Below are 27,431 nucleotides of genomic sequence, written 5' to 3' on the forward strand. Positions count from 1 at the left end.
TACACCAGTTGCTACTCCTTTCCCTGGTCAAGAGGTGAATCTATTAAATTAACAAGAGAACATAGACACACACACATACACACACGTGCACACATGCACACACATACACAACACATCTATTAATTGCTGTAGAAGAAAAGGCTTTATAAATACAGATCTAAAAAGAATACTTGGGAAGTGTTTATCTTGGAATGTAATGACCTTGAGCAATTTCCTTGATCCCTCAGTTTTTTTTTAATTGTATAACTGGGATAATAATATTTCACAGAGAATTTGGGAGAATGAAATGACATTCAATAGGTAACCTAGTGCCTGATATATACTAAAATGTTAGTTTTCATAATTATTATCAACTGCATAAATCATTTTCTTATGGAGCAATTCTAACCTCAAAGCAGTTTCTGATGTGGCATTTTTAGGATTCAGTTTAAATTTTATATTTTGTGATATTATCTTACTCCTTTATGAATGTAGAGTACTTCATGGTACAGATTGTTTTAATACACAATTGAGAGTTCAGCAACAGTCCTGATACAAACCCAGAAGCTGAGATTTTAAATTTTCTTTATTGAAAGTATGGGTTTAGTTTATATAGATGCTCAATTATTTATTATTTGATTGTGAGAACACATTTTATTTTCATGATGGAAATCAAAAGGAAATATGAATTATATTCTGACAAATTCGCTGGAGACTTTCTTCTGGAATGGACCTATTTAATAAAATCAGGAATCCCAACTGCCTCCTCCCTATTCTCTACCCTAATGTTCACAATGAAATCCTATTTTTTTCAATAGGTCTGCGTGTAGGCTCTGCACAATTCTTTTTCTAAAACTCCACAGAGCTGTCAACCTCATGTTACAATGCTACTATATATAATGACTTTACATAAGAGAATAGAAGCCGGCCATTTTTAGAAAATGCAGGTACCATGGAAGCCTCTTTCTGAAAGAACGAACTTAGCTCAGTTTCCTTTGAAGATTGTAGACCTGAAACTGAAAACTTTATTAATGCCATTGTCTCCTTGTATCAGCAGGTTCCAGAGAGATTCCTGGAAGTTGCGCAGATCACATTACGGGAGTTTTTCAATGCCATTATCGCAGGCAAAGATGTTGATCCTTCCTGGAAGAAGGCCATATACAAGGTCATCTGCAAGCTGGATAGTGAAGTCCCTGAGATTTTCAAATCCCCAAACTGCCTACAAGAGCTGCTTCATGAGTAGAAACTTCAACAACTCTTTTTGAATGTATGAATAGTAGCAGTCCCCTTTGGATGTCCAACTTATGTGTCTAGATTTTGATTTCATATATATGTGTATGGGAGGCATGGATATGTTATGAAATCAGCTGGTAATTCCTCCTCATCATCATCTCTCTCATTTCCTTTTGTTTTCCACAATGAGGGGATGGTTATTTTTCCTTCCGCCTTTAGTTTACTTTTGCCCACGGCCCTTAACATTTGGAGACTTAACATAGGGTTAATTTTCAGGGAAAAAGAATGTTGGCGCGTGTAAAGTCTACATTAGCAAGGAAGGGCATTTGTTAAAGATGCACCCGCTGGATTGGTGGCTTATTGCAAATGGCGGTTGGCTGAGGTAAACCATGACACAGCACAGCTCTACTGACATTGATGTGTCTCTTGTTTTTCATTGTTAAGAAGGTCTGGAAACTCAATGAAACCACTTCATACACTGAAGTATTTTGTTTGGTTTGAACTCAGTAAGTAGCTTTTTCTTATGTGTTTAAAAATAATCCCAATGACAGATGAGCAGCTCACTTTTCAAAAATACCCCAACAGTCCAAATTAAAAAAGAAAAAAATAATCACTGTCGGTCTTTACCTAAGAGCAATGGCAAACACCCCCAAACTAGTACCAGTTTCTAATGGAGGCAAAGCAATTTTGTACAAAACTAACTCTTTCAAGATAAGACTGGAATCACACATGATCTTTTAGCCACCTCTGTCAACTTTATAATAGGTTCTTCACAATAAGTGAGCTTAGATCACTCTTCATAGAGAAAAGCCCTATAACTTGTTATCATTTTCTATTTATTTTGCTTCAGATATTAAAAGGCACATAAGCTTCAAATATATTCTTTGCTTGACTTTGTTTATATGCTTAAAAGAATTATTATTTGTTTAATCAACTCTTTTTTTTTTCTAAGACACTATACCTTTCTACAGTAAGGAATAAAAGAAATCCCAATGGACCATAAAATCCTTGCCTACACTACAAGTTTGTTGACAGCTGTCAGCTGACTTGATCTTTGCCTCCTAAGAGGAGGACGTGTGAGAATGACCTGTTTCCATATATACAGCTCTACACTACCCTGATGGGTATTCAAAGTGGCGACAGTCTAAGTGTTTTTTTTTTCATTTTAGGTATAACGTTTGAAAGCAATTGATAATGTCTCTTCTAAGTCAGAAGCTAGGATTGACCAAAATGTGAGAATAGTGTATAGCGTAGGAAAATTTGGGGTTAACCCAAAAGACACAATTTCAGCACACCTAAGAAAGCTAGCTGCTATTTTAAGCTTTCTTCAATGATTCTCCTCTTTTTTCTTTCTTTTCTTTTTTTTTCCCAGTTTTTTCAGTGATGTACAATGTCCCATACGTGCATTTAAAAAAAAAATCTAACAGCATTCACACTTGTTTTCTTAGATGAATTTTCGTGTGTGGATGGAGTCAAATTCATGATTCATTCTAATGGCGTTTTCCAGGCCCCTCCTTCCCCTTAGATAATTTGATATACACCTCCTAAAATGACACAGTAACAAATCTGGTATTTAAAACATACAGAACATAAATGCCATTTCCCTTAATTTTTATAAAAATCATATTTGACTTTGGAGACTGCAGGTTGACCCATGTGACTGACTAGCTGACCCGTTCACTGTAATTTAACATCATTTATAAATTCTGCTGATGGACAGGAATGTATGAACACAATTATTGTCAGCACAAAGCCTTAAAACCTGCTGACTTTAAATTAAATGGTGCAGTCCTGTGATGCCGGGCATCATTCAGGAGACTCACAGGCCCTCACAGTGTGGACAGAGTGTGCTGCGGTTGGGGCTGGTGCGCCAACCCTTTCGCTAAGCCCCCACGGTCGCACACATCTATCTCCCAGCTCACACCCTCACACTCATGCACACTGAATCATTAGGATCCAATTTGTCATTTTTTTTTTTTTGGCTTGCTTAAAAAGAAAAAAAAAGTTTGGATAATCATTATATTGGAATAAAAGTCTAGGGGGAAAAAAAAAGATTCCAATCAGCACAAGTAGAGAAGCCATCTGAATTTGCTTCATAGGGAAGAGTCTGACATTCGTTGTTCATGTCAGCATGCAACTGGTCTTTGCTGTTCCGGGTAATTCCTAACATCAACGTTGTGTTGCCCTGTGCAAGGTAAAGGGCAAAACGGCAGAGCAGTGGTTCACCTGGGTAGACAGATGACTAGGTGTCTTAATCTGGGGCAAGTGAAATATTGATTCCAGACTTATTTGGAGTTTTCATATTATTATCCCCTGCCTTTCTAATTTAGATAGATAAATTAAGTAAAAGTGTGTGTTTACAACCTAGTGTCGATGCACTTACAGCACTGAGAATATCCCCTCAGTGTTTACCGAGGCACAGAAATGATTTCAGAGTCAAAATTGCAGCTTGAGGATAAACTCACCTCTTTGTTCTGAAAACAGAACTCGACCACTCTGCTTTTCAGATAGTTTTCCCCCTTTTACAATCTTGTGCCTCCGAGTGCATTGGAAAGTGATAAAAACCTGTCTCTCAAAAACTCCTATTTAACAGTTACTTGAAAAACAAAAATCACCAACTTTCAAATCTTAACTCTCACCACCTGAAAATTGGGTCCATGGGAGAAAGTTGACTTTCCGCGGTGGGAGGGTGAAGGATGAGGGACAGTTTACACAGGAGAGAAAAAAAAAAAAAGAGTCTAAAGTCCATGTTGAAATTCCACATTACACTTATTTTCTGCTAATTCTAAATTAGTTTTACGTGTACACTTGAGGTTATAGTCTGTGCCTAGATCTAAATGCACCAGCGGGGGGATTTTTAAAAATCCTTCAAAATACCAGTTTTTTCCCACAAGTACAATTGTTCTTGTGCCTTCTGTGGCTTTCGATTTCATCTTTTTGACTTTATTTCCAATTACTACAGCTGCAATAAACACTAGATTTTTTTTCTGGCTGTTTGACGTAATGTTGATAGCTATGCATATTTTGTGTCTTTTTAAAACAAAGCGGGAGAATACGTTTTTGAAGAAGAGAATTTTTAGAACAGTTTGATACCGCAAATTATTTTTTTCCTCAATTGTTTGAGCAGCATTCGAGTTTTGAAAATTCTTGTAGAAGCCAATTTTTTGTAACTGTGGTGCAAATCTTGTGTTTTCTTAGCCTAATGAAAAGTAGTATAGAAGCAATATTTCATACCATGTGCTATGTATGTGTGTGCAGATGTGTGAATATAAAAACACATACACACATATACACACATGTAAAAATATACATATATATATTCGTGTGAAGTGGAAAGCTTACCTTTTCCTATCTAGATTTAAGAACCTATTTTAGACATTTGTTATGTTTTGTGAAAAGAATGTTCTATTTGCAACAACAAAACATTTAATTCTTACTGTCTCTCTGGCTGTTTAAATGAGGACGTTTCACATTAAATGGTAAAACACGTGGAAGATGTTAGAATGTAGTAATTATTTAAGTAAATGTTCACCCACATACTCCTGAAGTTTGCTTTGTGCCTCCGAGTATTATTTAATTAAAGTGTTTTATGTTTGCAGAATCTTTGTTACTGTACTAGGGATGTGGGTGAATATCATTTAAAAAAAATTTAAAGCAACAAACAGACAAATAAAAAAAAGCAAAATGGAAACACTAAAGCAAGAGGGGAACTTTTATAAAGCAATGTAAATATTTAACCTCATGGCTGCTGTTACGTAAGACATGAGATTTTAATAAATAACTACATTCTCACAACATCTGTTGAATTTATTAGGAATACTACAGTGACTGTATAGACAGTTGAAAGCATTCTTGAAAATCCTGCTCTCTACTTTTAAAAGATAACAGTCTCTTTTATCAGATGTCAAGGGCAAGGGTAATGCAGTTTCTGTAAATTTATGAAGTTTCTTTTCTATGTACATGAAGACATTTAGTAAGAACCCCCTCCATACACACACACACACACACACACACATATGCAGGTGAATATTGAGTCATAAAGCTAAAGATTTGGGAGCTTTCAAAATAGGATGTCCCCTAGAAGCAGTCATCAATTCATCAAAGACAAAGTGGTTTACAGACTCCCCTTAAAAAAAGCAGTGTATATGTGAGGACAGTGCAAAACCTCTTTGCCATGTATATTATAGAGTATTCATTGGTGTGAATAGTACAAATGTTTCCTTCTGGTACAAACTCTGTGTTTGCAAATTACAAGAAGCATTGTTTTCAAAAAGCTCCCCTTTAAAAAAAATGTAACTGGTTGATATGAGTAAGCAGTTACTGTTTTGCACTTAAATGTTATGTTGAAGGAAATGCAGTTTTGTTTTCTGTAGATCTGTTGGTTATGAACCATCTATAAAACTCAAGCTAAAATGCTCATATTCTGAGCTGGGATCAAAACTGGTATTTAAGCTTTGCATCTTCTTATAATTATCCTTCTAAGAATATAACAGAATGTGGAAGCGTCTGGACTTTGAGTCTTTTCAACTGAGCCCTCTCTTAAATCAGACACCCCCTAAAATGCACAAACAAGAGCAGAAAGGCAAATGAGCTAGACTTCCTTGGGGAAGATGGATTCATTCTGTATTTTTTAAATATTCAAGTCCTCTATATAGGGGGATAAAAATTCAAAATTGTATATTACCACTTTAAATTTAGAACTAGAAAAAAAAATGTATTTGGGGTTGGTCTCAGCACTACCTAGAAGAATCAAAGGTCATGGCTTCCCCCAATATTGTCCCAGCCATTCTCATATGTATATAGTATAAACCGTGACAAAACACTGCCTTTATATTATTTAGCAATATGTTGTAAATAGCATTATGAAGCTCTTTTTTTTTGTAATAAAGACCCTTTGATTTGAATATAGTACAATAACTGAACTGATAAAGTCAATTTTTGATTTTTTTTTTAGCTAGAGGCAATTTCAATTGTGGATTTTTGTTATTGTCTATTGTTCTGAAGACTTTGCATAATTTATTGGTTTAATTTATCCTAATTTATTTGATGAAGGTGTACAATTTTGTATTACCAAGGATGTACTGTAATATTAATTGATATGATAAAACAATGAGACTCCCTGTCCATATTAAAAAGAAAATTAAAAGGTGCAGTAGACAATTGATTTTAAAGTAAAAGTAAAAAATTTAGTTTGGCAGCTACTAAATTTTAAAACAGGAAAAAAAATAAGTTGTTGTGGGGAGGGAGGGAGGGAGGGGGTTTTACTTTGTGTGTTTTAAGCTTTTGTATTCTCTCCAAACTTTTACCTTTTGCTTTGTACCACTTAAAGGATACAGTAGTCCAATTGCCTTGTGTGCCTTCCATCTTCTCTTAAACTGAATGTATGTGCAGTATATATGCAAGCTTGTGCAAAATAAAATATACATTACAAGCTCAGTGCCGTTTGAATTTTTTTATTTGAAATGCATGACATTTCCTGTTTGGACCTGGGTGCAATTGTAAGGCAGTAGACTAGCTGTGATTGTAATATCAAGTATAGAGTTTTCCTTGGGTTACAATTCTTAGTTACATAACCCCAGCATCAATGCATGCAACTCCTAGATCTATCTTGCAGTAAATGCTGTAAATGGCTAGATGTCGCTCAGAAGCCTCTTCTCTCAGATTTGCTCCGCCCTCAAACTAAAGTTCAATTGTTAATGTCAAATGATTCAAAGAACAAGGAAAGATGTTCCTGACAGTCACATAATGACAAATTTATTACTTAAAATATGGGATCTAACACTTGCATTATGTTTATTTCTGCTGAACTCAGAACTAAGGAATGATGTAAATTTTCAAAATCTTCCTAAAATGATCCTCTAGACAGTTTTGATAGCATGTTTCATACCAAGAAGACTGATTGTAACATTTCATAGATCAATATTCTTCTTTGTTTTGAAATCATGTCTTCTTTTTTGATTTAGAGATGATTGGAGTATGTTCCCAGGAGTTCCAAATGCTAGAAGCTTGGTCCCCAGTGTGGTGGTGTTGAGGGTTGGTGGAATCTTGTAGAGGTGGGGTCTAGTGCAAGGTAATTAGTCATTCAGGGAGCCATCCTCAGAAGGGATTAAATTCTCTCTGGACCCTGGTTAGTTCCTGCAAGAGCCAGTTAAAAAAGATCAAGCTTGGTCTCTGAATCTATCTGTCTTCCATTCCTGCCATGTGATCTCTTCCTCCCACACATACTATTCTCACTATCATGCCATCTACCAAGAGTTCCTCACAGGAGCTGAACTGATGGGCTGCCCCTTATTGGACTTTAAGCTTCCAAACTGTGAGCTAATCAAGCCTTTTATTTATAAAGTATCTAATTTCAGGTACTTTATCATAGTAACTGAAAATGAATTAAATCCTTGCATCAGGAACAAGAATTAGCTGAGTCATTTGCCTATTTGAGATTTATTTAACTATCCACTGTTCACCACAGCTCTACCATCCTTCTGTCTAAACAAGCTCTTGTAGAGTATCTTCTTGGTCTCACAGATTTCTTCTTTCATCTTCAGCTAAATGATGAGAACTTTACATTTTGACCCTAATGACACAGGGGTTCTTGGAATAAATGCAAGGTCAAAACTTTATTAAAAGATAATGAGCTTTTAGCACTTGGAATTATTTTCCCATCAACTGCACAAACTTAAATTCCAGTCTCCTAATTAAATTGTACAAAGGATGATCATGTCTATGTCCCTCCATGTTTAGATATTTATTCCCTGATTAGAGCAAAAAGAATCCTCCCACCTTCCAACTTCTCTTCTTGGAAAGAAGAGGCATTGCAGCTATACGGTGACTCTTCCTTCCTCGTGAACTTATTTAACACTGATCTGCTTTAAACCAGATGAGATAATCCACATTCTGACCCAAAACATGAAGTAGAAATGTTTTCTGATGGAAGGTTTAGTAAAAAATACAGCTTCATTTCCTTACTTGAGTGATTCTAAATTATCTGATGGACTTGGTCTAGAAAAATCATGCACCACCATTCTTAACCCTGATCTGTTCTAAATCTGATCACAAACTTTGTCCCCTGCACATCTCGAGGGATACCCGTGCCCGTTTTATAATGGAATATATAAGCTTCACAAGCTAACAATAAAATGGGATTCATTCATTTTATCTTCATTAAAGCAATCATAAATGATTTACAAGTTTTTCTTTAAAATTAATAGATAAAATTTTGCACACATTCTTTTAGTGACATATGCTGAGATGAGAAATAGACACCCCTGAATACAAGTAGGAGAACATACATCATATATTTGCAATACATTGCCAAATTCTGGGATCTATAAGTATTCTTGTCTTCTGAAAGGCACAAAATACAGAGGAAGTGTGCAGAAAGGAAAACAGCAGACACAACTTTATAAAACAGCCAATAGAAAAATAAGCAAAATTATGAAAGATACCAAAGTAATAAGTAGCACCATATCCCCTTATCAACAATATAACCTTTTGGAGGGAGGCTTTACACTGGGGTAAACACCTATAGGGTAGTTTTTGAAACTACAGGAAAAATCATCAAAGGATTATTGCTTTGGGCATTGGAAAATCTGCCTCCAATCTATTCAATGCCAATCCTCGAGTGTTCTAGGAGAATTTAAAATAATTTTATTTAAATTTAAAATTATTTTATTTAAAATAATTTTAACTTTCCTACATGCAAAAAAAAAAATTCTCACGATGTTTTGCTTCTCATGAGAAAGGTGATTTGGATTAAAGAGCAAGGCAAGGGCAAGATTTTAAAGTGAACCAAGTGTGACTGGATCCTTCTCTAGTCATGATCCTTCTCCCTTTGGTAAGTGTCTTGGCCTCTTGCCAAGCCTTGGGTGCTTGTGTCATAGCTGCCCCCCCTCTGTTCACAGCCATGAGCCACTGTTAAAGTAAACATTAAGATATCAAGGGTTCAGTGTGCTTCTCTTCCAGTGGTACATGCTTAAATGACACGTTGTGGGTGCACAGGAATACTTGGGTGCTGGTTCCATGTCAGGTCTGTGTTGCCTGAAGGCAGGTGATGGGGTCTGACCTTCCCCACCTCAAGGAGGCCAGGTCTTATTGGTCTCCATTGTGCCTTGCACCTTATATGGTCTGTCTAGGTATTTCTGCCCCCAGCCTTCCCCCCACCCTCAATTATGGGACTTGTTTCCTGTCCAAGGTCAGAGAGTCCTTCCACATCCTGCATAAGAACTCACAGGGTGAGAGACACTTCTCTATGAGAGATTGGGTCACAGTCCTGCTTGTGAAGAAGAATGAATATCACTAAAAAAAATTTTAGAAATTTCTAGATCTCTAGAGCAATGTGGTATTATTATATCTGGGGCCAACATTTTAAGACCTTGTTTAACAGAAGCAGCTCCATCTTTATATTCCAGTACTATAAAATGTTTATTTAAAAAAAAAAAGATTTCTCTGCTCAAAACAACAATGATTTCATTGGGTACGACAAAGGATATGAATGTGTATGTTAAGCTGAATAACAAGTAAATTCTAACAAAACTTATCCGGTTTTAAATAAAAGAGTTGTCTGCTAAGAAACAACATGACTCAATATTCTCACTGGGTTAGGTAAAAGATCTTTTAGGTTGAAAGTGAAAATTGAAATAGATGATAATGCTGGGCGTGGTGTCACACGCCTGTGATCCCACCTACTCAGGAGGCTGAGGCAGGAAGATCACAAGTTTGAGGCCAGCCTGGGCAACTTAGTGAGAGACCTGTCCCAAGATAAAATTATAAAAAAAGAACTGAGCAGGGTAGAACACTTACCTAGCATATACTGGGTTCATCCCCAATACTACAAATGAAATAAAATTTAAATATAATGCATAAAATAGATAATAGCATATGTGACTTCTATCAAGCCTTCAAAAAAAAGGTTATAGAAGCAGGAGCCTGGCACATGGTTTATGCCAAATAACAATAGGTTCTCTTTCTCAAAAGCCAGTCAGTGGCTTTTATTACCTTACCACTTTGTTTTAACTTGTAGTCTAAGAACTACATCCAGACCCATCCCAACTTCCAAAGATGTTTAAATTTGAAGATCACAGAAGTGTTCTAAAAATCCAAAGCCCACTCTTGTCATCTTCTTAGGCCTTATCCCCAGCCTCAGTCATACAGCTTCTGTGGCCACACCCTTAGCAGCCATTCTTGGGTTGGCCCCAGGATAGGAGTGGAGCAGCTTAGAAAGATTAAGGTGCCACAACACACTGAAACAGAATCACTTAGGCAGCCTCTATCCTGGCAAAGGGGAGGGTATTATTTGCAAAGCCCCCTGCGGAGTGGCCCAGGTGCTAGCTAGACAAGCTCAGGAGATAGTTTGGCAGCCACCCTGGAAAAAATGCCTGTGTCTCTGCAAATAAATCTGCCAGTATAGAAAGTTCTGGGTTTTCCCCCAGTGCTTGTGCAAATAGTACACTGTGCTTTACTGGTATTGGAAATTCCTTGGTGTAAGTATTTCTAGACCCTGAAAATTGGAGCTAGGGATTTCTTGTCATTGTCGTGTTACCCTTGACCTGTTGGAAAATAAATCTAAAAATCAATGTTCCTATTTCCGATTATTCACAACTGGAAAAATCATTGGTAAACAGAAATAAAAGAAAGAAAGAAAGAAAGAAAGAAAACCAACAAAACAATGTGTTCCCTTAATCTCTATCCATAGCTCAGCGGTTGACACTAAAGTTGAGCAAAAACCTTGAAGGCTGGCACGGAGCAGGGTAAATGTACAAGTGTCCAAACATAACTTGGGTGTGTGCACATGAGGATAGGTATCTGCACTTAGAAAAAAATCATGAATGATACATACATTACCAAATGAGTATTATTTCTGTTTTTTTTTCTCCACTCCAAATCCAAGAATTAACATAGTTAATACTAGGGTTACACATGAAACATCTCAGCCAAGTAGATGAATTCATAAGCAAAAAGGAGTAAATAAATTTTTTAAATATATATTTTTAGTTGTAAGTGGACACAATACCTTTATTTTATTTTTATGTGGTGCTGAGGATCAAACCCAGTGCCTCACGCATGTTAGGTAAGCACTCTACCCCTTGAGCCACAACCCCAGCCCAAGGAGTAAATAAAATTTTACTAAGTAAGAAATTCCAAGAGGACCAATGCTACAGAAGAAATTGGGAAAATGGTCCAAAAGCAAACAAAACTTTTCTCTTTCCCCAAAGGTACCTGGACGTTATGCTTTTATGGGTGAATTCAATCATATATGCAAAAGAGGTCATATTGTATAACTAGTTCAGATATGCATCACAAAACATACATATCTATGTACACTCAGTTTGTTTATAAAGCCCATATTTATGAACACAAAAGCAAAAAAGTTGAGCAAATCCAGTAGTTATTTCTAAATATAAAATATATTTTATATTTACACAAGATATAAATTTTATGATCTTATTATAATTTATTTGATATTATTATTATAAATTTGAAATTTTATTTTGGGACCATCCCTTCTATAGTAAAAAGAATACTGCCAATGAGCAGGTTCAGATTGACGTGGAGTAAGATCTGGCCTTACTCCTACATGAAAAGCAGGAAAAAGTTTCTTGATAAATTTTATTTGCTTTTTCTACCTTCAAATGAGAATGAAGACAAATATTTCTTATTGATGCTGTCAGCGACCTCAAACACTGTGTGCTACCCCCTCCTGAGTTTTTCTGTGTCAAAGGGCCAAGTAGCCTTTGCTCTTTCAGCGATTTCAGTTTGCCAGGTTGCCTAACTCAGAGACCATGTCTCGTTTTAGTATGTCTCCTTAGAACTCTGAGTCTTTGGGGAAAGCCAGATTCATCCAGTGCAGTGCTAAGACCTTCCTTCCATAACTAAACAAAGAAGAAAGAAATCTAGGAAAGCCATTAAAGGTAGGTTATTCATTCTACGCAAAAGGAATCATGACATTTTCATTTTCTGGAATATTGACATAAAAAACATTAGAACTTACTTTTTTAGTTTCTAAGAAAAAGGGACAAACCACCAGACTGAAGGAGCTTGGTTTAGGAAGGACTGACCCTAGGCAATTTGATGAAGTTTATGAGAGTTGCCATTACAGGTAACAAGATTCAGTGGCAGAAAAAAAATAAATAAATGAAATGGATTTGCTTGTTTTCAACATTTTAATTTTAATCCAGTCTTATTTTTTCCTCTACTTTGGGCTCCCGAATAGAAAGAAAACTCCAAGTGGATTTATGGCTGAAACTTGCAGCAGTGGACAGTGGTCAAAGGACGAGTTAAGACTTTTTGTTTCCCTTTCAGGTTGGCAAAATATTAGTAAATAGCTGTTATCATTCAGAGCTTGACCAGGAATGGGACAGAAGTTTCTGTCCAACAGACCTGGTGACAAACAGCGTGAGCTGGGACCACCAAAGTTTTGGAGAGAAACTTGGCAACACCCATAACATTTTTAAAGGTGCATGGTTTTGCCTCACCAACTCCTCATCTAGCTAGCCATCGTATCGAAATATTTGCACACCTCAGCCAGTAGGAACGACAAAGGCACATATTCGGTTTGGTTAAAACCCATGACTTTTTCCCCCTACAAGTCAACTTAATTTATATCTTGAGCTCATCTTTGTTCTGATGGCAGAAAGCAATCTAGGCACCTCCAGGCCTGCTCAGCTGTTTCCGAGAAGATTCCATCCCTCTCTGCTCTACTCTCTTCCTGTGGACTTTCAGTTCCCCGTGTTTGATGTCCTTGGGGGAGGCCTCTGGTTATAATGTCCCAACAATGCTGTACTGTCTGGTCCTTGAGCAGAGGAGTCATGAGTCATCCAATTCCAAGTTGTCAGCAGAGCACCATGTCTGTGACCATGGCCAGAGCTCCATGCCCCGTTCCACTGAGGTGTCCCCAGATCCTCAGTGACTCACCTTCTTCCTCATGATAATACCTGCAGTGATCTGAACTCGGGAAAGTCTGACCCTTTTCTCAAGCCATTTTGTGGTAGAGGCCTCAGCTACCGGTGCTCACTCGCCATTGGTACCCTAATGTAGCCACACCATGTTGGCCCAGGCCACGTCTGCATGGCGATGACATTCTGGGTGCCGGATGGAACACCGCTGTAAATTCTTTCTTCAAGGTCCCAATGTACCTGGCTGTCCTGTCATCTCCACCCAAGCTCCGGGTTTAGCCTAAGATCCAAGGGACACTTTACAGGGACAGGGTCTAGTTACATACCTCTTTGCCATTCTGTCCCATAGCCCAGGGAGACCTCTTCCAGCCAGTGAAGGTGAGCAGGGCTGGATCCTCACGTGTTATCTCTGCTCTTTGTTGTAGATGAAGCTTTATGCCTCCTTGATTCTTTGGTGTTTGAGCTTTTGAAACTAAAAACACTCTTTTCTATCATACTGTTTAAAAAAAAAAGTTAGGTCTGGCAAATTAAAAGCCTGCACTTTTAAGACTGGTGTCTCAACACTGAGTTTTAAGACCCTATTTAGAAATTCAAAAGTCAAAACCTTGATGCTTTGTCTCTGTACTTCCTTTGTGAAGTCCCTTCTAGAACCAGTGCTTGACCCTGGCTGAATGGGGAAGAGTCACAGACAACTGGGGTTTGAAGCAGGGACAGCCTCAGTTCATGTGTCTAAATTTTACATGACATGTTCAGGGATATGTAACAATGGAAAAATCCTCAGTAGACCCAAAGTCATCCACTAGGTAGATTGTTAAAACAAACTGGGTGACTTTATGTCTTCTTAAGTGAATTTAACCTGGGTGGAACTGACCCCACTTCCCTCTTATGTCACCTCTGCCACACAATAATTATACCTATCTTTTTTGAAAAGGCTTTATTTCTACTTTTAGTTTGTCGGATTTGCATTTTGATTCCAAGGCCTATGGAATATTATTTACCCACTAAAATTGTGAGGGTGAAATACATAATGAAATAGAAAGTTATCCATGATATGTTGTTGAATTTTAAAAGTAAATACAAGAATATTTACATAACATGGATTGGATCCACTTTTGTGAGGTTCTTTTTAAAGTCCAAATATCTCTGTATCTATCCAGCATGTGCATGCATGCACATGCGCATACATACACATAGAAGTGCATGTATACCATGATAAATACGTGTCACCATAATAAATGTTACTTTTGAGGAATAGAAGTAAGCAAGAAAGCATTTAAGTAAGGGGCAATTTCTGCATTGACTTTATACATTTCTGTAGTCTTTAGATTTTTTTTTTTTTCAGTAAGCAAATACCACTTTTGTTTGTAGGAAGCACAGTAAGAGACAAAAACACAGAAGACAGTGGGGAAATGTGCCCTTCCCCTTCAGAGAGGAAATGAGGCCCTGACCTGCACAGATGCCTCCCTGTTTGCTAGCCCACGGACAGTCTGCACGGATCAGCATTCTGCAGCAGCAGTCTGGGAGACAAGAGGGTGCAGCACCACTGTCACTGGCATGGGCTACAGACTCCAAGAAACCTACATCTGAAGCCTCGTCCATGATTTGATATTTTTGAAGTCCTTTTGAGCCCTTGTTTGTTCTTTGATGACACAAGACCTACTCCCTGAATCGAGGAATAAATAAGATATGCTGGGGGGAATGTACCTGGTATAGCATGTGCTCAATAAAAGGTAGGAGGAAGAGGAAGTCAAAGAGAGAGAATTATCATTAGCCTTGAGAAATGGGTGCCCCCATAGGGTAGTCCCTGGCATTTTAAATGCTACCATTGGTACTTTACTCCTTTTTTCTTTTCTCAATGTCACATCCCAAATCGACATTCACTGAGCTCCTGGTAAAGAAGGAAGGCAGAGTTCATAAACAAGAGTGAGCTATATATGGATCCTGCCTTCAAAAGAGCAAGCTGGTGTTATAGATGGGAGGGAGGATGTCCAAGACACACTTCAAAATGCTGCACATTGATCAATGGGAAAAATGGATCTGCAGTTCCTACCACTGGTGAGGGGAAAAGGAAGTGGAGTGGGGCAACTTTACTTAGGGAAGACCAGAGTTCATGGCTAGGTGATCAGAAAAGAAACTTCCTTGCAAAATAGATCCTACAGAGCATGGAGGTGCAGCTTCGAGGTAGATCACGCTAACTTGCCTAATTATGCAGAAGGTCCTGTACCACAATAATAACAACAACAACAATAACAGATGGCACAAAAATCATGGCAAAAGTTGGGGTACATGTCCGAATAAAAGAATGGCAGGAGATGGTGAAGAAGGCACCCTCTGCTCTGGACATGGTGAGACTGAATGCTCCCACATCCGAGAATTGGAGCCTTGGATAGAGAGGAAGACAGAGGAAATCTGACCACCCACGCCACCACCTGCCCTGACCTCTCACCCTGAAGCCTCAGGAAAGGGAAAATCAATGGGCTCCCGAAGTGCAGGAGCCCAGGGTTTGGGACTGGAATTTGCCCCATGCAGAGTGTTTACTGATCTAGAGACCAGATAGGTTCAATGAGCTCATCCTTATCTTGAGAGGAAATTAGGGAGCTCAGACTAAGACAAAGCCACATTTTATTCAATGAAAATTTACCCCTCCACCCCCCCACACACACACACACTACACACAATGTCACAGAAAACATCTACTTGAGGAACTTTGTCTCTAAAGTTTGGTTCTAAAAAAAAAAAAAAAAATCAAGGAATTGGAAATGGTGAGCTTACAGAAAGCCAGAAAAGTTATTCCGGAATCTTTTCCATTCACCCCCCATGCAGATCTATATCCTTTTTTTTTTCCCCTACAGTTTGCAAATATTGACTAAGTTCAAGGGCAGAGGCTTAAGGTCTAACTTCAGAGTTAGCATGAGGTGAAATGCTTAAGATGGTGCAATACTGTGCTAATGAAGAACATATTAGATCCCAAGGTTAGTTATGGGCAGTTCTTGTCCCCTGACCCAGTTGATATTTGTTTTATCAAGTCAGGGACTATTTTTGTCATCATTGTTAATCTTCCTCTTGCCAGATCTGTTTTGGCCGAGGGCATGCACTTGAGGTATGTTAGAAGAATGGAGTGCAGTATTGTGGGAAAGAATTATTGCTAATTCTGTCTGCCTACAGCTTCCTCAGTCCTATTTGTCTGATCTTAACTCACTGAGCAAGATTAGAGATGGAAAATACTGGAAGAGAGTGACCTTGTTCCAGGAAGTAGATTTTTAACCAAAAGATCAAGACAGCAGCAGCATTCCCATTAAGACGGCAGGTCTTCGTTGTCTTGGAAAGGTTTTGAATTGCCCATCAGGGGAGCTCTTGATGGAGTATTTTGCCAAAAAAGAAGTTTATTTCTTCATGCATAAGTCCAGTCTATTGAGACTTATCTTTGGCCTCCACATTACCAAGGTCTTGTATCAAGGATTCTGGAGACCTGGCCTAAGATCTCTGGTAGTTCTAGCTGGAATTCTAAATGAGCTGGCATTTCTGACCCATGAACTTTGGAGTTAAACCAACCCTGGTTCAAATCTTCATTTCCCTATGCCTCAGTTTCTCCAGGTGTGAACATACTCATAGCAACGTTCTCCTTGCAAGATTGTTATGAGGATCAACGTGGTATTGTATCTGAAAGCATTCAACACAGTGCCTGTTGCTTCAAATGGGATTAATACATTTTAGTCTCCTTCCTTCCGCTCAGCCACTCCAGCTGCTGGTGTATCTCCTTTCTCTGCTGCATACATTTGACATAGTGGAACCAGGCCAGTAACACTTGAGGGGATGCTGTCCTCATAAGAATGAAGAGAGAAAAAGAAAAGTTTCAAACAATGTTCGGGATAGCAAGACCCGCTTTTAAATGAGCTGAATATGAACCCTGTGAGCCCCACTGATGTTTGAAAGAGGTTAATATAAAAATAGATTTCTAAAAATCTGATAATCATAGAGTTCATCATATTCTTCTTTTGGATATTAATGATGTGACTCAGTTATTCAAGGAACTGATAAACCCCCTGGGTAGTCGGTTGAAGGAAGATGATGTTCTTTTAGACTCAGCAGCCTACCCAGAGTTCTCCCCACTGACACCTCTTGTTTGAGGATAATACATCTAAGAATTCTAGTAAGTCTTAGCCACTTCCTCTCTTGAGCATCATGAGAATGGTAGAAATCCACCAAGCTGTATCCTCCTCTTGGGCATCCTGAGTTTTCTCAGTTGTCTCAAAACAACTTGCTTCCTAATGTTAAATAAAATGGCCATTTACAAAGGAGATAGTCAAAGGTGTATTTTACATAAGCCAATATTAAAAGATTCTGATGGCAGTGATTACTCTCATATTCGATACAGGAAATTCTCCAGTGTATCCTAACTGGTCACAGGGAAAATTTGTTTGAGCAACACAACACTGCAAGTGTCTTTATGTTTGATTTTGGAAATCAAACGCACCAAACTTTCAAGAAAATGGCATATTAAGACCTTCTGTCTGGTCTCTGTTTCTCTGCTCTTGGCACTTCCCAATACTATTAGAGCCAGATCAGAGGGAGAAATGGGAAAAGGTCATCTAGGATACTTAATAAATATTAAAATAGTTAATGTATATTTCAATCCATTTTTTTATGTGTTAACAATAAAAAATTAGAACATACAGTAGAAATGAAATAGTGATCAAACCTACAAGTATTTAAAATAATGTTATAAAACTAATCTGTAAAGGTGTAAAGAAAACCTACAAGTATAGGAAATAATAATAACAATAATAATAGCAACTAGAATTTATTTTCTTTTAATGTGCCAAGAATTGTCCAATATTTTTACTTACATGATTTGTTTAGTTTTCCTTGGAAATGTTATAAGACATTTAAAATTATTATCCTCATTATTTGAAAAAGGAAACTGGGACACATCGAGGTAAGGTAATGTTTTGAATGGGAAGATCCAAAATAATAAATGTGTTTATTTTATCTAATTTATTCAATAACTTTATCGGTAAATTAATGTAATAAATTTACTCTATAAATTAATGAAATTTCAATCAAATTTCAGAGGACTGTTTTTGGAACTTAAACTATTTTAAAGTTTATATAGAAAAGAAAATCCTTTAAAAACTAAACTAAGTGAAGAAAATCAAAGTTAGATTCCCTCATGACATGCAAAAATAAATTCTTGGCAGACTAACAGTTAAAAATACATTCTCAGACACAGACACACATACATATGTGTACACATACATGTATATGACACACACAGGAATATTCTGGAAAACTATAGTCTGGTACCTTTTTAAGCAACGCAAAATCCAGAAGCCACAAAAAAATGAAATCAAAGTAGTTACATTTCAGCAACAATAAAAACTAAGCATGGAAAATTTTAGAGTATGTAAATAGGGAGAAAATGCTTTCTAAATATATTTTAAAAATTTCTAGCCTTACTATATTAAAAAAACTGTAAATCAATAAAAATTGAACAACTTGATGTTAAAATGTGCAAAGGGCATGGGTAGTCAAAGTACCAGAGAAGAAATAAAATAACTAAGGAATATTAAGAAAATATGCTTACTTTCACTGGCAATGTGGGAAGTACAAATTACAACATGCCATTTTGGGTCAACTTGATTTAAAAAAAATGGAAAACATAATTGCTATTATCTAGACTTGATAAGAGCCTGGGGAAATGGATACTTTCAGGCACTACTGAAGGATTACAAATAGATATCTTTGATGGAACAAATTGATAGTAAGGATCCAAATTTAATACAGTGTAGGAAATCCACTTCTGGGAACTGAGAATATTCATAATATTCACAAGAATCTTCACTGAAGCATTGTTTACAAATGCAAAAATAAGATCTATCTGTAGATGAATGATCAAATAAACTATTTTATCTCCTTATTCGGAATACTACAGAATGATTTTTACAATGAAATAGATTCTTGTAATATGAACACAGAAAGATCTCTAAGTCCAATCGTTAACCAAAATTAGCTAGGGGCAGAATAATGCAGTATGATTTAGTTGATCCTAAAAAAAAAAAAATTCCTTTTTTTCCACATATGAATAATTTTGAATTCGTTATACAGCATACAATCCACAGAGTTTAATACTTATAATAGGTAGCATTTTTTTTCTTCTTAGTAGGAGATAAAATGATGTAATATCTTACTGCTGATGTGTTCTGGACTTCATGAAATACAGTAAATTACAGGACCTCATGTTTATGTATATATCTAACAGAATTGAGTAACTGTGAACATAATTGGTACCTTATTGTATACTAGTCTTAAGAAGAAATGAGGAAGAGAGCAGAGGAGGAGGAGGAAAAGGAGGCTCTTCTTCCTTTCCCTTTAAGGACAGCCTTGAATTTGTCTCACTCATTCCAGGGGATTCACCAGGCCTTTGCACTGCCTCTAAGAAAGCATAGAGGCTTCTGTACCTGCAAGGGAAAGGTGAGAGGCAGACCAACCCCATGGTGATGGGAAGAAATGGGAAGTGAGAGTTTGGGTAAGGAGGAGGAAAAAAGGCTGCCTCCCTGAGGCAGGAGGGAGAGGAGGAGAATTGCTAGGCAGTGCTTTGATGGAATGAAAGCTAAGCATACAGCACTAAAGGCAGAGGCCAAGAGGTCTGCAGCCGAGCTTGTGCTAGGGAAAGATGCCCCACCAGAGCCACCTGCCTTTAATAGCCTCATGTATCATCAGCAGGAAGCACTGGAAGCAGAAATGGGTTCAACTAGCGATCCAAGGCCCATCCTCAATTTTACTAGATATCCTAAGCCCTGGGGTTCTTAATCAACCTCAAGGGAGAGAGTCTCCCACCTACCACTGCAGATAATGGAAATGTCTGAATTGCAGAAATGGTGGGTAAAGGCTAGAGCACTTCACTGAAGGCAATGTCCCGTGGCTTGCTTCTGAAAGTTCTGGACTGATTTGGACCAGAGAGAGATTTACAAATAGATGAAAGATACATAAGGAGATTGTGCCATGTTAATGTATCCATTTGTTTATTCAACACATACATATGGAGCTCATTTTATGAGTCAGCACTCAGCTGGGTTCAGGGGTAAATCATGGACAGGGCCCAGTATACAGTCAAGAAGCTCATGGTCTGCAAAGTAGCAAATTCTCCAGAAGGGAGCACCTTAGTTGGATGTGTCCCCATTGTCTCCCAGGTGACACTGCAAGCCCCCTGCTGGTAGCTTCCCAAAGGGACCTGGCAACAGGGGTGGTTTCCCAGCTCAGAACTTCAAGAGGCCTTGAAGGTACCGTTTTGCCTGAATTATACACAGTGGCTTCAGCACAGCCTGTGTGTGATAAATTGCTGTCGGGGAATTAGCCATGCAACTCCTCAAACAGCTGTTGAGAATTGTCTGAGAAGAGTCATTTCACCCTGGGAGCAAAGATCCTCTGTGGTGACAGCCACAGCTAAGCTGCAGGACATTCTTCTCATTCATTCCTTCAATAAACATTTGTTCTAGGCTCTGCAGAAAGAGTGGTGAGTGAAATAAACATAGTTCTTACTTTCATGAAGGCTATACTCTAGCGGACAAGACAATTATTCACAAAAATAAATGATTTCCATAGACTAAAAAGTTCTTTATTGGTAAAAGAATGGGATAGGAAAAATAAAAAGGGTAGGAGACCCTGGAGCTGGCACAAGATCAGATGGGTGTCCCTGACAAAGTGACTGACACTGAACTCTACAGAATGAGAAAGTGTCACATTGCCAGAGAGGAGGGAAAACAGTTCTAGACCCAGGTTATAGCAAGTGCAAAGGCCCTGTGTTTGAAGAAAGTGGAGAAGTTTTGAGAATTTGAAAGGAGACTGTTGCCCTGGCAATAGGAGAGGATGGAGTAACAGGGAGTATGCTCTAGGACAGACCTTGAAGGAGGAAAAGCAGTCAGTCCCTTTCTTTGCTTCATTAGAGAGATAAAAGGGGAAAGGAGATCCACAAGGTCCACATCTAAAATGTGCTTCATTCCCAGTGAAAGACATCCTTCATCCTTTCCCACAGATGTCTTCTAAGAGATTTATGTCATCCATCCATCCATCCCCTGGTCCAAACTGAGAACCTATAAGTCCTCTGTCTTTCTTCTTTCAATCCTCACATCTAATCAGTCAGCATTTGATTTTTAATTAATCTTCCTTGTATCACTCAAACCCATTTCCCTCTCTCCAGCCACCAAGTCAGTTCATGTCACCATCACCTCTTATCTTGGTTTCTACAACAACGAAAAAAAATAACACTGTGATTGGCTTTCCTATCTCTAGTCTTTCCACCCTGGTATCTAGTCTTTCTCTTGAAATGTATCCCAAGTGATTTTGCTAAAGTACCAATCCCACTATTCAGAATCTGAAGTTTTTATCATTGCTCAGAATGAAGTAAAAACATGGCTTTTTTTTACCCCTATGATCTGTCCCTGTCCTATCGTCTTACTAAACTAAGTTACTTCTCTTGCTGCGGCCCCTTTTCTTCCAATCTCATGACCATCCTCCGCATCCTACTGTAAGCCATCAATATTTCTGTATCACATCTCTGGCCTTAATATTTCCCAGAGTAAGACTGATCTGATGTTTCCTTTCACTCCAGTATTATAACCAGGACCCTTAGCATGACAGAAAAGACTGCTGAGGATATGACCCTACTTTTTCTTTCAGTTTTATTTCCCCCTCCTTTCTAACCCCACCCTATTCCTTCTATTTCTGGCTCTTGATGTCCTACACTATTGAATTTCTTGTGATTCCCAATTCACACTGCCATCTCATGGCTCAGTACATTTGTATAAATAATCCCTCTTCCCTGAATGTTTTTCTTTTCTTATTTGTGGCTTGTATTCATTATTACTCCTTAAAATACTATTTGGATGTTAAATATAATGACCTAGAAGATAAGATAAATCCAGATACTTGACCATGTGTGAGACTTCATTATGCCTGATTCAAAGCTCATTTTCCATATACTCTTTCTGAAAAAAAATGTACCTGAGATATATTCCAACAAAGTGAAGGTCAAACCCAAGAGAGAGGAAGATGTGGAGTAAAAGAAAAATAAACAACTAGGAATTATATAGAACAGAAGTGTCAGCAGCTGTGTAGCTGGCTTAGATTGAAGTAGTTCAAATTAGAGCAAACACTCCATAGTTCTAAAAAAGATGTTTTCAGAAATATAAAAAAAATTCTTTACATTACGTAGAGTGAGTAAAAAATATTTGTGGAATGATAAGCAATGTGTATTTCTTCTCATCATAAAAAAAAGTAAACAGAAACTCCAGAAAATAAAATAAGCAAAACAAAAATATAAGAAAGTTAAATTAAAGAAAACTAATCTGCAACATTATTTAAAATAATTAATAAAGCATGAAAGATCATTTACTTAATAAAAAATATATACATATGTAAACAATGCAAACACTAACCAAAAGAAAGCTGGTGTAGTGGTTCTAATATCAGGGAAGTGGGCTATAAAAGAGTTTTTTTTTTATTTTAAGAAAGAATTATTTTGATATTAACTTTAGAAACATTATATCTCAAGTGGTAAAGAGTCCATATAAATAGGTAAACATTGTCGTATGTATACTCAATGGAAAATTACTCAGCTTTAAAGAAGAGTGAAATTATGGCATTTGCCAGTAAATGGATGGAGTTGGAGAATATCATGCTAAGTGAAATAAGCCAATCCCAAAAACCAAAGGCTGAATGTTTGCTCTAATATGAGGATCCTAATTCACAATTAGGCAGGGGGCACTAGTAAAGAAGAGCATTACCTTAGATTAGGTAGTGGGAAGTGATGGGAAGGGAGGGGAGGGAATGTGGGGATAGGAAAGGTAGTAGAATTAAACAGACATTATTACTGTATGTATATATGTGACTACATGACCAATATGATTCTGCAACATGTACACTCAGAAAAATGAGACATTATATCCCATCTATGTATGATATATCAACGTGCATAAACGCATTCTACTTTCATGTATATCTAATTAAAACAAATTATTTAAATTTAAAAAGAGAGAGAGAGAGAGAGAAAGAAAGAAAGGTGTCTCAAATTGCCTGACATGATGAAGTCAGGCAACTTGTGTACTAACATTTAAAACTGTTCCTGAGATACAACAGGCAGAAAAGAACTATTTAATGAATGACACTGAACCAGTAAAGAAGAAAATGTACCTTACACTGCCTGGCTTAGCAGTATCCCAAATTCATAAATTATAATAATATGAATGCCTTTTCCTGTCCTGTTACTCTTGAGAATCAACACATGGATCTAACAGAGAGGACTAAAAGATGGTTAGAAGAATGTAAATGTCATCAATCTTGACAACGATGAAGTAGAGGGGGGTGTTATGGTTTGGATGTGAGGTGTTCCCAAAACCTCATGTGTGAGTTCACAAAAGAACATCAGAGGTGAAATGATTAAGTTATGAGAGCCTTAAACCAATCAGTGAATTAATCCCCATGAGGATTAATTGAGTGGTAACTGAAGGCACGTAGGGTGTGGCTGGAGGAAGTGAGCATTGTGGGTGTGACTTTGGGGTATATTTTGTTTTTATATGGGGAATGGAATCTCTCTCTCTCTCTCTCCTTTCTGATCATCATGTGAGGTGCTTTTCTCCACCACACTCTTCCACCATGATGTTCTGCATTGCCTGGAGCCCTGAGGAATGGAGCTGGCTATCTGTAGACTGAGACTTCTGAAACCATGAGACCCCAAATAAACTTTTACTCTTCTAAAATTGTTCTTGTTAGGTCTTTTAGTACCAGCAGTGCAAAAGTTGACAAAAACAGTATGGTTGGCTAAAGTTAGGAGGTAGAGGTAAAGAGAAATAAAGGTATTCCTACCCTCATTGGAAGAATCCAAAGACACAGTTCAAAGCAGGTAGAACTAGAACTAGAGATTTAAAGGTGGTATGTAAGGTTGCAAAGGAAACCAGAAGAAGGACTAGAAGCACCCTAGGACTGTTATCAGATCTCTCTCCATTATGTACCACCCCTAAGTGATCTGATCCAGTACCATGGCTTGAAATATCATTTATACACTGACAACTCCCAAACGTGTAGCTCCAGCTGGATGAATTCCCAGACTCTTCTATCCAACTGTCTATTCAACATTTCCACTTGGATATCTACGAAACATTTCAAGTTTAACATTCCCAAAACTGAATTTCTAATTTCTCTACTTAGCCAAGCCCATGGAGCACAGTCTTCCCAGACTCAGGAAACTCGATTCTATCCTAGCTGCCAAGGACAAAAACATTGGACAGGTCTCTGATTCATCAATATTTGTAGGCTCTAACATTAAAAAGAGTATATCAAGAAAACAGAACTTTCCACCTCATTATGCAACCCTGACCTGAGCCATATTATTTCTCACCTGATCTTCATGCTTCTTCCATTGTTTCATCCTGAAAAGTTTTCTCAACACAGCAGCTAAATTAATCCTGTTATGGTTTGGACCTTGAATGTCCCCGGAAGTCTCATATGTGGAAGTCTTGTGCTCTTGGGACATGGTGGGATATTTAAAGAAAGTGGGGCTTAGTGGAAGGAAATTGGGTCATTGGAAGTGTGCCTTGAAAGGAATGTTGGGACCCCAGCCCCACAGCTTCTTTTGTTTTCCAATCATCATGAGGTGAACAGCTTTGATCCACCACATGCTCAACCACCATGATGTTCTGCCTTGCCATGGCCCCAAAACAGCAGAGCCAAAATACATCTTTACTTCTTAGAAGTTGTTTATTTCAGGTGTTTTGTCACAGTGACAGAAAGGTGACTAACACAGATGGATTTAAAAATGTAAAATCATGTTTCTCTGCTCAAAACTGCTCTCATTTCAAAAACTACAGTTTTGGAGTAAAAGCTAACATATTTCCTATGGCCTTGAGGCTCCAAATCATTGGTCCCAGTACCTCTCTGACTTCATCTTCTTCCAAAGATTGTCTTCCTCACTCTGGTTTAGCCATCTGGGCCTCCTTGTTGTGGTTCAAACACTTAGAGAACAGTTCAGCCTTTGGGTCTTTGAGCTTGCTATTTCTGCTCTCTGGGATATTCAGCCATCATTCATCCATGATTCCATGGCCCATTCCCTTCTGGGCTCTGGTCAAATGTTCTCTGAAACCATGAGACCCCAAATAAACTTCCTTTGAAGGCATTCCTCGACTATACATTTAAAGTAGAAGTTCCCAGTTCCCACCACCTCCTGTGATGACACCCTCACCCCCCAACCCTGTGTTATTTTCTTTCTCCTAACTTCTTATTACCTGCCATCTATTAAACCAACTTGTTCATTTATTATCCCCCTCCACTAGAACTTAAGCTCCCCAATGGCAGACACACCATCTTTTTTGATGACGGATGCATCCCTAGGACTTAAAACAATGTCTCATACATTGAAAGCATTCAAAAAGTTATTTCCAGAACTATATACTAACAATGACAATGAAATTGTCAAAAAATATGAAGGAGGAGGTTAGTAAAGAATTGAGGGTAGAATCTAAATGAGTGAAATTCCCATTCTTAAAGCAGGAAGTCAGCAAATAACATCTGACTCTTACAGAAACACCCAACAAATTAATTAAAATTGTACAGCAAAAGTGGCTGCCTCTACAGTGGAGGAGATACTGTTGCTATTCATAGAAGCCCCTTGTGCACTAGTTGATGTTTTTAATGTACTATCTAACACCTAGATTAAATTTTTAAATTTTAATTTTTGCACCACATCCCCTGAATCTTTTCCAAACAAAATGTTTTATACCTTACTCTGCATTATTCCTGAGCCTGGGTTATTATTGTCCAGCATGGTTTCCATGTGGGCAGAAGAAATTAGTTGCCCTGTCGTCCATCAGACCTTCTGAATTTGAGGGCTGGCTCCACCATTCCCTAGCTGTTCCACCCTGGGTAACTTTCCCAACCTCTTCCACAATCCACAAAGCAGGGATAATAATACTATCTACTTTACAGGATTAATGCTTAAATCAATATTCTGTGTGAGTGCTTAAAATAGGATCCAGCAGTAATGAGTTAAGAATAAATACAGGGAATAAAATGGATGGAGGGAAAACGTATCACAATAAACTATGGGAAGGTGCAAACTGAAAGTCTTAAATATCCTGGGACTAGGGGACCCCAAGGATCAGTCTTACATTCTGCCTTGGAGGAACATGCTATGTCATCATCCTCATAGAAGGTCTCTCTAGCATCTTTAAGAATGACATGCAGCCGGAAGCGGTGGCACATGCCTGTAATCCCAGTGGCTCTGGAGGCTGAGACAGGAGGATCATAAGTTCAAAGCCAGCCTCAGCAAAAGCAAGGCACTAAGCAACTCATTGAGACCCTGTCTCTAAAAAAAAATACAAAAAGGGGCTGGGATGTGGTTCAGTGGTTGAGTGCCCCTGAGTTTAATCCCTGATACCAAAGGGTGGGGGGAGAATGACATGCCAATGATTAGCTACATGCTAATATCTCAAAGGCCTCTAGTCTTCAGAGGTAGCTGTCCTCTCTTCAATTCTGTGTGGTCCCCAGTATTGGAACACCCCTTAAGTTCCCCATTTATTGTGTAGTCTTGTGCAATCCCCATACTTTGAATATAGGCAGAATCTATAACTGTGATAAGAGATAATTCCATGGTTTGATCACATTATATGGCAAAGGCAAAGGTATTTTACCAATATAATTAAGGTCCCTAAACAGCTGACTTTGAGTTAATAGAAATAGATATTATCCTGAGTGTGTCTGGTCTGGATTGCATAAGCTCTTAGAAGAGAGTCTCCTGCTGGCCTTGAAAGAGCAATCGTGTTGTAAACTGTCTGTGGATGAGACCACATGGTAAGGGCCAGAGAATAACCACTAAGTGTCCCTGAAAGTTAACCTTCATCACCAGCTAGCAAAAAATCAGGGACTTTAGTCCTGTAGCCACAAAGAACTGAAATATGTCAACAATTGGAGAACCTGGACAAAACCCCCAATTCTTGTGGGAGATCATAGTCCTGGCTGACCACCTGACTTCAGCTTCATGGGACCCTGAGCAGAGCACCCAGACTCTTCCCCATGAGGATGCTGAAATAATAAATCTGTGTTGCTTCAAGTGTCTAAATTTGTGCTAATTTGTTACAAAGCCTTAGAAAAAATAATGCATACTACAATGTCAATGGCAATGTCCAGTAGGGTGACCCGGGCACTTGGTGCAGTGGCCATCATGCAGAACCTTGGGCCTAACATGTTCCAGCTCAAGGAACCTTAGTCCAGGAGGCAGAAAAGGTGACTGCTGAGGAGACTTCTACCCAGGGCATCGTGTGGAATGTGTCTTCAAGAGAGGGC

At 38.1% G+C, this 27,431-nt stretch overlaps 1 protein-coding gene and 1 long non-coding RNA gene across 12 annotated transcripts in view; both read left to right on the forward strand.

Annotated features, from left to right (window-relative positions):
* Nucleotides 1-6,648, forward strand: part of Prox1 (prospero homeobox 1) — a 59,891-nt gene extending 53,243 nt beyond the window's left edge. For 10 of the 11 annotated variants that reach the window (XM_046438501.2, XM_046438503.2, XM_046438502.2 and 7 more), the window contains one exon: nucleotides 1,034-6,648. In XM_046438501.2, coding sequence (XP_046294457.1) covers nucleotides 1,034-1,222 — 189 coding nt within the window. In that variant the 3' untranslated portion in view covers nucleotides 1,223-6,648. The remainder of the gene's footprint in view (nucleotides 1-1,033) is intronic. The other variant, XM_046438504.2, reaches the window with a different exon arrangement.
* Nucleotides 6,649-11,776: 5,128 nt separating this feature from the next.
* On the forward strand, nucleotides 11,777-18,094 carry LOC124088740 (uncharacterized). The gene is made up of 2 exons (XR_006850450.2): nucleotides 11,777-12,116; nucleotides 14,469-18,094. It is a non-coding gene; the product is annotated as an uncharacterized LOC124088740 (long non-coding RNA).
* Nucleotides 18,095-27,431: the final 9,337 nt, after the last annotated feature.

The sequence above is a fragment of the Marmota monax genome, unplaced genomic scaffold (assembly GCF_021218885.2).
Source record: "Marmota monax isolate L192 unplaced genomic scaffold, Marmota_monax_Labrador192_F-V1.1 WCK01_AAM20220418_F8-fsc00118, whole genome shotgun sequence".
Classification (NCBI taxonomy): domain Eukaryota; kingdom Metazoa; phylum Chordata; class Mammalia; order Rodentia; family Sciuridae; genus Marmota; species Marmota monax.